Here is a 12,235-nt window from a genome sequence, read left to right on the forward strand (position 1 = left end):
ACGAAAAACTTATGCAAAATATGTGAAAGAGTATTAACATACTTCATCAACGAGTGCTAAACAAAATGTGCTCGCCGAGTATCATATTATTCGGCCATGTTGAAAAGCTAGCCCATATCCTTGGGTGCTAGAAAATGTGTTGTTTTGCTGAATTGATTTTTTTCTTTATTTATTTGAAACTGTAAATGTTTGCGCGCTTTGCAATATGCTTTAATCGCAAATTTCAATGAATATTTTTACTCTGAGTTGTGTATTGCATATAATATGCAAATTCCGGGGATTTATTTTTTTATCATTATTTCATTTCATTTAATGAGAATCTTCTTTTCAATTTTATTTGAGAGAAATCTGTATTGTACATTTGAAATCGCTTTAAATCCGAAATCTTTTGATCAACAAATATGTATATATTTGATGCGATTCGGTCACTCTATATCACTCTTACTTCTTGAATATAATTCACAAACAACTGAAAATAATTACAGATGGTCATAAATCTCGAACCGATCACAAAAGTTCCATAGGATGCTCACCCTCTTCGGGTTACCGTTTGCTCTGTGCCAGAAATAGATAGAAACACATAGAGGTGGGGAGAGAGAGAGAGAGAAAGAGAGAAGTGGTAGTAACAGCAACAGCAGCAAGATTGCAATGAAATCGTCAGTAGACCGGAAAATTCGTTATCGTTTTTTTTGTTTTCATTCCTTTTCAATATCTGCAATCTCACTTACTGTTGTTTATGGAAGTGGTGGCTGTGTTTGGAAGCGACAAATCAATTTTGCTGTAAAAAAGATTTTCTCTTTTCTTTCCTCTCTCTCTCTCTCTCTCCCTCCCTTGGATTTGGCTTTTCCATTGAAATAGAAGTGCTTATTGGGCACTTTGTGAGCTCTTTAGTAGATTGGAGGCAAAATACAGCTTCTTTTTTTAAATCATTCGCTCACAAAATTATAGTTCATATACCTCGTTTTAACGATAAAATGAAGATATTTGTCATCGTTGACATGATTGTGTGACGGTGTATGTGTGAGTGTATATGGATATACGAAGAGAAAATATGTTGTGTTTGTTTATATGTTAGTCGGTTGGATGCTTCAATTATTTTGTTATTTTGTGTCTCTATCTATCGTGTAGAGGCATTCAATGAATGGTGGCAATGACGGCGGCCACATTGTTGCCATACATCGTATTCTCTTCGAATATATATATACATGCATGGAATTCACACTAATACACAATCGATTTGAATAAATTTGTATTCAACATGAAAAGCTTTCATTCGACAAATTCGCTGATTCACGAAAATTTTCAGTTAAATGTTGTTGTTGTTGTAGTAAATTGATGCTGTTTGTGCAGCCTTTGTAGTTCGAGTAATCGAAGTGCAATGCAAATTGCCGAATTGCATGGTGCGAAGCAGCCAGAATTGCGCTTCGATCATTTAAATATTCAAACAGCGCTTTGGCACTCACTCTTTACCTCTCATCTACCTACACCTCGTCTCTCCCACCCCCGCCTCTCTCTCTCCTTTTTTCCCAGTTGCTCTCACACCGTTGGCTCATAGTAATCGCATATAGATGGTAACATGCAAAATAGCACTTCCATCGGCCACACCATCATCGTCACCAATGCGACTGTTGCTCAACACATAAAATGCTCTGCCTTTCGCCTGTTGGTATTCCATGCGGACGATTTAGTAAAATAAAATACAAAAAATCATGGTAAAAATATTCGTCCATCTCGTCATTCCCACCTACAAAATTTACAGTGTGTGTGATCGGTTGTTTTGTTTACTGGTTACTAATTCTTCCTCTGGCTGCTGCTGCTGTTGCTCCTTTTTTTCCTGCTTTTTTGATGTTTCACATTTCATGGTGTATCTCTTGTCGAATCGAGTAAATGATTGAACCAAAATATAAATATTCATTTTTATCTCGGTTCACTTCACGTACGTTTCGATTGTGTGTGTGATTTTTTCTATTCTCTTTTCCTCTTTTTGTTCGGTTGGCTAATTTTTTTGTTGTTTTTGTCATTGTTCGTTGAACTTATGAACAAATTCGATTGCTTAACGCTCACTTTTTCTTTGTATCGGACCGATTCTCTTGATTCGTGTTAATTTAATCTGCATATCATTTTTAGATCGTTGAAATGTCGATTTTTGATTAAACAACACTAAATCATGCATTTCACCCCTGAAATCAAATTATTTTGCCACTTTTGGCTGGTATTACCATTTCAACTCTGATGTCAGTTTTTATTGTCGATTTAAAAAAAATTCTTTTTGCATTTTTTTTTTTTTTTTGTGTAAAAATGCTCTGTTGCCATCATTTTCTAACCGTTCATGTAATAAATTTAAATTCACATCAATGGTTAGTACAAAGCATAGTGCGTGCCTTTTTTCGTTTTGCAATTGATTCAGTGCGAATATAGAAAAATATCTCAAGAGCCGAGCTCGACAAAAAACAGGATTATACGTGGATATTGCAAACTAATAATCATCACATTTTCAATGCAAATACCACTCACGCTTATTCTCACATGCAATGGACGCTGGGCGACAGAAAACGAAGAGAGAGAGAGCGAGAGAATGAGTATTAAATGTAGCTGCAAGTGAAACGATGGCTTTGATCTGAAATATAGCGACATCAGCAATAAATTATAAATTATGCAAATAAAATAAATTCCTATGGATTTACGAGAGCAAAAAAAAGTCCAATGCCAAAAAAAATATATACTGAAAATATTTTGTCGGATGGGTTATTTTGAAACAACAAAAAAAAAAAACGTAGGGTGAGAAAAATCCTGATCAAAAAATGATGACACTTTGCCGACTTTGCCGTCTGGTCGATTCATTTTTGATTGTGCTTCTGGCAAATGTCGTTTTGGTGTCGTCACTGATGTGGAACCAGTGCCAAAGCGTACACAATGAGACTCTAATTTTTCATAGTCACTCAAAATGACATGTCCCCAGACTCTCACTGAAATTTTGCACCTCTCTCTCTCTCTCTCTCTTTCACTCTTCGTGGCACTGTTCCAGTCTCTCTAACTCTTTCGTTGACACACAGGTCGAAGCGGATGAAAAAAATATATGTAGCACATGATTCAAAGTAAAAAAAAACGCAATTTTACACATTTTGTGCATAATTAATTATGCCATGGGCAGTAAATTAGATCGTTTTTTGTCGCACACAGTCGGCATTTTTTTAATTACATTTAAATCGTGTAGAAGAATATATTTATTGTGCGTATTTGTTGAACGTAATAAATTTAAATGTAATTAGATGTAAAAATGGATAAAATTCAAAGTGGCTGAAAATTGGTTTTACATTTTCAATGTAAATCTCCACATAAGTGTGCTGAATGTGCAAAAAAAAGTATAATAATATATGTTACCTTTGCAGTCATATGTCTCGAAAAGAATGGACCTAAACGAATTGTGGTCATTAATCATTTTACACGGTTGGTTTTTTTCTTCAAGTCAACCAACGCAGTTAATATTCATTTCAAAAAGTTTTATTTTTCAAATACCAAAAGATTTTCACTTGAGTGTCGCCAACGAAAAAAAAAGAACGAATCCATTTTTTGGAGTAAAACTTTTAAATATAGCTTACCCGATTTCCATTCACAGCTCACCCAGAGCAAAATGGTACCATTTCATTTCTGATGTTGGCTTATTTTATTGAGCAACATCACATCGCTGCAAATAAATTCATTTGCCGCTGTAAAAATGAATGTGAAGAGTAAATTTGGGATAAAACTTAAAATTATTTTCAAATTGAAGCGCATGCACACAAAAAAATGTGATACATTTGCGTGTCTCTTTCTCTTTTTTTCTTGCTTCTTCACTGAAGCTTCGCTGGCAATTTATTCTGATGTAACAGTTATTATTATTATTAAAATTATTTCGTTCCCCCCTCTCGCTCTGTTACAAATTCCTACAATTCAAAATGAAGTCTAAATGAATGTGAGCACAATTGCATCGGAAATAACAAAATCAGCATTTTTCGTACGGCTAAAATGCGGTGAGTCTCGAGTACCCGGAAATATTCAGGATGTATAACTATCAAGAAGGCAGGAACAACAACAACAAAAAAAGACGCAAACGTGCGTATATTTTTATGGAATAACAGGCACAACCAATTTCAAAATGCATTTTAATAAGAATGAAAAATGAATGCGTAAATAATGATAATGTTCCCCGAAATAAAAAAAAAATGCTTATTTTTTGATTTTCAACGTCGCACGAATTAACTCACATCAGTGTGATGTTTGACACCCCAAACTCGAATTTATTTCTTTCGACTTTTTTTGTCGTGTAGATGTGTGGTGTATGCATATCTTTCCCCTCGACACGACTTCTCGCCAAATCTCAAGGGAACTTTGAGGTATCTAATCTACGACATTAGCGCAACACGCAAAAGGAGAAGAAGAAGACGAAAATGCGTAATATCGGGTGTTATCAGTTCCACTTGAATTGCGAACAATCAGACACATTTTCGATTTAAATTGCAAAAAAATGCCGACTTATGGAAGAATAATAATGGTTTACACGCATTTGTTTCATTTCTACTGTTCAAGCCGAATTTGCTCCTCAATTAGACTTTGGTGTTTCTAACGAATTAAACGAATTTGGTTTTTATTACAATTATTATTTTTATATTAATGTCAACATTGTTTATTTTTTTGTTACAATTTATGTCTACTAATCAGAAGTCAAAAATTCAACTACATTCCCCTTAATACATATCATTTACTAAGGCTTGTGGTTTGAATGTCTTTGAATGTTTTTTTAGATATAAAAGTCATATTTTCGTTTTATTGCATCAATCCAAAAAAAAATTTAAACAAAAAATAAACAAAATTTAGTTGATAAATAAAACAAAATTAACATATTTTACAGTAAATTGTACTGTATTGCAAATTTTGATGTTTTTTTTTTAAATTTGAACATACACACACATTGTATTAAAACGTGAAAAAAAAGATAGGCTTCCGAATGGTCAGACTTTGTGTGAAAGGCTTAAATAGCATGTCTATTTGCTTTGATTCGGTGTGTGTGCATGCGTTAAATGATTGTACTAAAATTCATCATGAATTGTGTTGTCAAAATGTTCCGGTTTGTTGAATTGGTTGGGTTCAACTTTTGGTTTGGTTGGCGGAGCATCAGCGACACGTTCATAAAGTAGTACATTGTGTCCGACCCGTGTGTCTGTATAGTTGCTGTGATATACAGTTTCGATTAATTTGTAACTTTTGAGAAATTCGCTAATTTGCGGTTGAAGGCTATCGAATAGAACCGTATGCGTTGGTAACGCTGATTTTGGATAGACGGGTACGTGAGATCGTAGCCAAGCGGCTGGATTTGCGTAAAATTGGTCGGCTTCATCAATATAATTTTCTTCGCCATTCAAATTGGGTTCGCATGTCAAAAATCGTAATGTTACATTTTGGTGAACGTGACTGTAGAACGGTGTTGAATGGCATGGCATTAAAAATAAGAATTTTGCCAAATGTCCATCCGAATCTCGATATTCACGTGCAATCCGTTCAATTGGTTGCATAATATCGATGGTGCCACGTTGATGTATCCAACTTAAATAGATGGCTGGTATTGCATTGAATGTAAGCAATGCCAATGCAACAATCCAAATAATAATACGCGATGCATTGCGACTCCAATTTTTCAACGAATCGGCGATGATATGCAAACAAATTGGCAACAATGGTAAAATAAAACGGAACTCTTTATGCGGAAGAAAACTGTACACGACCAGCGTAAAAATCGTTGAAATTAATAAATTGCATCGATCTGGATATGTGTCGCGATTTTGTAATGTCTGTAGCACAGCCGTTAGCAATGGTAATGTGAATGGACCCAAAATTGTTGGCAAACCAATTGTAAAATACCAATGCCATGGCTGAGTTCCATAAAAACTGCCCACATTCTCCAGCACATTTACTTTGAAAAATTCAAACGGTGTTACAATAAAACGTCCATACGCATATGAATCTAACGATACAGCGATTGCGCCAACAATTAACGCAATTAGTAAATACCGCTTAATCAATAGCTCGGCAACCGAATGAATAGATTTTCGCATATGAATTATGCACAACGGAAACCATAAAATAGCGGCCGTTGGCCGAATGAAACACAATAAGGCAACAATCCAAAGGAATTTATGCGAATCGGGCTCATGATGTCGTGGATATAGGCTGAGCGCAATCGTTGTTAAACACGTTTCGATTGTATTCGACAATGTTCGGGTGGCGGTGTAAAACCAAAACCAGGATGTTGCTATTACAAATATCGACCATTTACTATTCTTATTCCATCGATAGAAGCAATAGTCACTGAATGCAGATAGTATGGCTTGTAAAATACGCGGCACCAACACCAAATATTCCACTTGATCAAGACCAAACCAGGCAAGCGCTCGATACACGGCCGCTATCGACAATGGATGAATATAACTGCGTATGCCTTTTGACCATTCCCATGTCATGTGACCATATCCAAAGGTTAATTTATGACCCACTTCTAAACTTTGCCAATATTCGTCCGGCACGTACCAAGTTTTCACCACAAACACCGATAATATACGAAGCACCAGAAAAGCCGCAAACACAACGTACTGCACCATTGTCGAAGCTCAATTTTATCGCATCACCCGTTTCGTACCCGCTCGAACTTAACCTACAAACAACACACAAAACAAGAAATTAGAAAACAATCTCAACAGCGCTTGTATTCTTTTTTCATTTTGCTTTCTTTTTCAATAAAATCATTTTCAAAATGAAATTTCAAGCAAATCCAAAACATATCGCTTATTTTACAATCAATAATACATATTTACAATTCAATAGCCGGCTAAATGTTTTTATTTGTCGCCTTTTTTGCGCGCGTAAGATTATGACATTTCGCAATGTAAATAAAAAAAAATCCATTTACACATATAGCACATACACACATATTCAGTGAACGTCCCATGACATTAACCCAGTACACATAGTTTAAAAGTCATATAAGAATCGTCCACTGAACTGAAATGTCAAAAGACGATCACAACATACACACATTCCGGTAAATGGCATACAATAATATAATACACATAACCTCGACACATGTGTAAACGGTTTCGGCTTGTATTTAATGTGTGATGCGTTCACAATATGTTGATTTTTTTTTTCGTTCGTTAAATCTTTTGGCGTACAAGTCACCGTTGGTGAGCGGCGTTTACACTTTATATCTGTACATCGTTATGAATTTGATTTTTGAATACAATATAAAACCGATTCTCTGCCATGCACTTGAACACTTTCCAAATCGATTTCGATCACGGAATTATTAAATTTATTCGAAATTATGACATTTAAAAATGAAAGAATCAATTTTATTCTTTACACTGGTTTCATATAAATAGACTTACCAAACACGGTCACAAACTATATTGGATGGTATCGAGAAAAAAAAAATCGTTTTAATGTTCAACCTTCACAATATTTTTGATCTAAAACAAGTAGAAGGAAAAAAACAATTGATATTCAATGAGTGATGAATTAAAAACGAAAATGAAAAGTTTATTTACAATTCCGAATCGATTTTTATGTCGAACCACTGGTATACGTACAAACCGGAACAAATTTTTCAACGCAAATGACCCAAAGTCAGAAAATGTGTATATTTGAATATGATGTTGGTCGATTTAAGAATGATGTCGTCATGCTTTACACATACACGTTCACATCGAACATGCATGCACACATAAACATTACACATACACATTTTGTTACGGCTACTAAACACTTTTATGCGTATGTATGCTGAATTTAACCGAAAATTCTATTTTTGCTATGTTATAGCAACATATCATCTTGTTGTCTGTTCGTCTCTTTCATTTTCGTTCATTCGCTTGTTCAATTTCTTCGTGTCGTTCTGAATCGTTCCGTAGTGCTTGCGTTGATTCGTATAAGACAAAATACACAATTTTCGTGTCAAATAATCAAAATAAAAGGGCTAACGTGCTATCGTCATCATTGCCGTGGTCGTTGTCGTCGATGTTTGTCTACTTCAATTTGTCGTTTATGCTTCGTTCATTCAGCACAGTTCAATTTGAAAAATCAACGGCAAGAAGGCACTTTTATTTATAGATGTATCTATTTGCGTATTTTAAACGATGAGCATTTGACTGGAATTATGTTTTGCCAATTTTTATCAATCTCATGATCGTTTGTTGTGAAATAACCAATTTTTCCGAAATATCGAAATTCGATTTAAACTTTTTGATATTGTGCAACATAATTGTCTAAATTCGATGTCACCGAAAAGCCATAATTTTATCATCAAACTTTGCACCACCACGACTGGAATTTCGGTGTTTATTTTCAGATTTCACGATGGAAACAAAATAAATTACATGAATTATGCCTTTTGTCAATGTGTACACGGCGTTTGTGTGTGTGTGTGCGCGCTTTTTTTTGTTGAGGAAGGAAACTATCGATATGAATTGCATGGAACAAATAACATTGCGAATATACAAAACGAAGAACACGCGCATAAAAGAGGATTGAGAAAAAAAAACAAGACAATACACGACATACGATGCACAGGGCACTCTATGATCGGAAAAATGTTTCACATATAAATGATAAATGTATCTATTTGCACAATGTCAATACCATATTGTGATATTTACCTTTTTCGTTCATTCGCATGCAGTGTGCGGCCCGAAAAAATCGATTCGAACGAGAGAATTTTGTGGACAAATTCCAAATTCAATCGAATCTTATTTTCTTCTTCAATTCTATAGATTCTGTTGCGCGTGTTGTTTATAGCAATTTTCATTTTTCAAGATTTTTCTCCTCTTATTTGCTGCATTTTTCAGTCAATTCATAACATTTTTCCCAATGCCTTTATTTTGCTTTCGTCTAAATAAATGTTTAACTTTTCGAAATTCATTTTATAACATCGTGACAGCAGCACATAAATCGGTTTCTTCTTTTCTGATATTGTGTTCGTGCATTTGAAGGAAGAGGGAAATGATTAATTGTGATTATTGGCATTTTTTTTCGTTCTCTTTGGTCACTTGACAATTTTACTCTTAATTTCGGTCCTTAAGGGTGTTTGTGTATCATTCAGAATAATTGGAACGAATAAATAATTGTATGGATTGCATCCGTTGTGTACACACCGTTGTATTTTCGTTGTTACAAAACTTGCGATGGATAACAAAAGATAGAGAATGATGAATGAACATATTGCAGTATACTTATCATTTGATTACAAGTAAAACATGTTTTTTCTCGCTTTGTACGCTCGTTACAATATGCACTACTTTGACATTTATTTTAGTATAACTATAGCTGTGTTGTTCTTTGTAATTTTAACTTTTAAGTCAATTGAACGAACATAAAAAAAAGTTAAGCTTTTCAAGTTCATTTATTCAAAGAAAAATTTCATGAAAAAACAGTTCAACAAACTTTTATACAAAAACATCAGTTTTCTCTTATAGCCCTGCCGATTTGAACAAATAAAAACAGATTGATTCATCAATTGGACAATTTAGCGGTGATCTTCTTGTGGTAATCAATCCTGTCAAAGAAATATCAATATAAAAAATCTAAAAATTCACTTTAAAAATACAATCCAACAAACTTGCAACGGGTTTCTTTTATCATTTTTGGCTGATCTTCAGTCTGGACTGCTGTCTCGGCTGTTCTTCTCTGGCGTCTATTGAATATTTAAATCAGAATGCAAATAAATTAATTATATAATTCACTTATTCGATGTGAATATTTGACATTTACTCTTTCTTTTCTTTTTTCTTGTATTGTATAATAGTCCATATGGTAAAAAAATAAAAAATTAACAAAATTATAATAATAGCAAGTAAACATGCAAAAAATAGTTTCATAAATGAAAGAAACCAAAGTAACAGATCGTATGCAAACATCTTTCGGTGTCAATTTTCAATCTACACTAAGCAATATTACGTGCGATCGAGCAGCTGTTTTGCAAAAATCAACGTCTTATCAGGTTTTTATATGATAATAATACTAAAAACAGATATTCACGTGTCGAAAATTCAAATTGAATAAGTTGATTTTGATAGCACTTTCTAAAGATGATAACGCTCGAAAATGTGAATGCGCTAGAATAACAGGGAATTGAAATTTCGTTACATAAAGTAATGGCAATTACAAGAAATTTAAAAAATCAACGCTTTTTACGAACGTATGTATAACATTTTTCGCAATAATTCATAATCATTTTCAACTCGGCTTTTTTGTCACTATATAAAGTAGCATACTTTTATATTTGGCCAGCGTGCTTTTATATTTAGTATATTATCCAATCGGCATTTTTGTGGTCGATGACCGTATGTATTTCCCCCATTTTATCTGTGCCAACTTTTTTCAAATTGCCACACAAAAATTCGCAAGGGAGGGAAACAGGTGAATGTTTCACCTGTCTCTCTCTTCCACTGTCGACAGAGTTTGCCGTTATTGCATTCTTGACATATGTTATCGAACATATTTTTCACACAGCAGCATTGGAAAAACTTTATTTCGAAAAATTTATTTTTATCAGCAAAAATATCAGAAAAGTGCAATGCTAAACAAAAAAAAAAAGATTTAAAAAAAATCAAATGGAAAATGTGTCTTATTTTTTGTTTGATTTTTTGTCTAGCTCTATATAACTTTTTCTCGCCGTTTATTATATTAAAACGAGTGCTTTTCAATTCGATATATTTGTGTGTTTGTGGAATGTATTTTTCTCTATATATGTACGATTCGACTGTCAATACTCCAAATTAAATAAGTTTTATTGTCATTTATTTGATTTATTTGCGCTACTTGGCTATTTCTGGTGGATGTTTTTTTTTCTCATTCACTGTGTAGAAACTTAATTCCAATAAGAGATATGCAAACTGAGTCAAAATAACATAGTCAAATGCAAAAATGGCATTTTGTTAAAGTGCATACAGCATCGAAACCAAATCAAATCAAATTATTTTCGATTCACACAAAAGTTCTCTAATTTGAAATTCAAAAGTTAACTTTTGCTACAACAATGAAATCGTTTTTTCCTCTTTCTCTCTCTCTACCTCTATTTATCACTCATTCTACATGTTTATGTGCAACTGTATGGGTGCTTTAATTGCAATTTCCAATAAACTTTGTTGTGGCTAGAATGCACGTTTTTGAAGCGACATTAATTTTGTGACAGTGAAGAGAGCACACATGATATTTGGCGAAAAAACCCACAACTATAACAAAAACAACAAACCAAATTGCAACAACAACAACGAAAAAAAAGATTACATTTGGTGCGGCTTTGTGGATACCACAATGCAATCAATTCAACCAAAACGAAAGCGTTCAAAAAATTCTGCGTCTCTTTTACTCCTAATCAGATTACTTGCCGATTCGGCGTACACATATACAAAAACACGCTAACCGAACGTTTCTCTCTCTATTTTTCTCTTTATCAGCCGATTGACATTTATATATGTGTGTGTGTGTGCTGTGCCATTGCTAAAACTACAAACTAATCGGATGGGCATTTGAATATGTTGTCCGAGACAATTTTAATTGAAATTGAGTAATTTATATTTATTATGCTTTGGAAAAACTCATTCCCAATGAAAATGCAATTGGAAAATGAGCGAGCGGGTGACAATCAAATTGAGGCTGTGTGTATGTTGTCGTGACGGTTTTTGCTTTTGTTTGTACACTGATTGATTTTGTGAATATAGTAGCAAAATGCTCTATCGATGCTATTCGAAAATTGTGGCCAAAAGTACCAATTGGAAAAACGATACATACTTACACAGCATTCAACGGCCAAGCGCGGCAAGAGAGAGGGAGAGACATAAAAGTGAAATAGAGAAAAGGCAAACGGAATTGAAGCGAGACACAGTAGAACAAACGAAATTTAACTGCTGCTGTTACTTCAATTTCTCACATTTACAAATTCCGAATCAATTTAATTGTGAAACAAAGACCTTTTGAAATCGTATTTTTGCAAACACACAGCCGAAAGCCTCACCATTTTCTATGGCCATGGTCATAGATTGATTGGAGCAAAATGAATGAGAGCAAACTGACACATTGCACGTTTTTTTACTGCAAAATGCGGAAAATATGAATTCCCATCCAATCCGATTTCAAATAAAGATAAATTCCGAATTCGTGTGCCATTCCATATATATATAAATTGTTGGGGGCGATTCAATTTAAGCAG

The 12,235-nt window shown here is 34.0% G+C and overlaps 2 protein-coding genes and 1 long non-coding RNA gene across 6 annotated transcripts in view; 1 reads left to right on the forward strand and 2 right to left on the reverse strand.

The window, feature by feature from the left end:
• The window catches only part of LOC116349264 (teneurin-m), a 623,527-nt gene that overhangs the window by 35,117 nt on the left and 576,175 nt on the right, over window positions 1-12,235 (forward strand). The gene's annotated exons all lie outside the window — the stretch shown is intronic.
• On the reverse strand, window positions 4,622-7,691 carry LOC116349298 (GPI mannosyltransferase 3-like). 2 transcript variants are annotated; one of them, XM_031780668.1, is made up of 3 exons: window positions 7,578-7,691; window positions 7,419-7,499; window positions 4,622-6,685 (listed from the first exon to the last, which is right to left on the reverse strand). In XM_031780668.1, exon 3 carries the CDS (start codon window positions 6,630-6,632, stop codon window positions 5,067-5,069), a length of 1,566 nt encoding a protein of 521 aa, XP_031636528.1. In that variant the 5' UTR covers window positions 6,633-6,685; window positions 7,419-7,499; window positions 7,578-7,691; the 3' UTR covers window positions 4,622-5,066. The 2 variants fall into 2 exon arrangements, with proteins under 2 accessions (XP_031636528.1, XP_031636538.1); XM_031780678.1 differs by lacking the exons at window positions 7,419-7,499; window positions 7,578-7,691 and adding an exon at window positions 6,846-6,974.
• Window positions 9,409-9,967, reverse strand: LOC116349390. Its single transcript, XR_004201907.1, has 3 exons — window positions 9,796-9,967; window positions 9,644-9,718; window positions 9,409-9,580 (listed from the first exon to the last, which is right to left on the reverse strand). It is a non-coding gene; the product is annotated as an uncharacterized LOC116349390 (long non-coding RNA).

This window comes from Contarinia nasturtii, unplaced genomic scaffold (assembly GCF_009176525.2).
Source record: "Contarinia nasturtii isolate CC-2019 unplaced genomic scaffold, AAFC_CNas_1.1 Cnas_scaffold_129, whole genome shotgun sequence".
NCBI classification, from domain to species: domain Eukaryota; kingdom Metazoa; phylum Arthropoda; class Insecta; order Diptera; family Cecidomyiidae; genus Contarinia; species Contarinia nasturtii.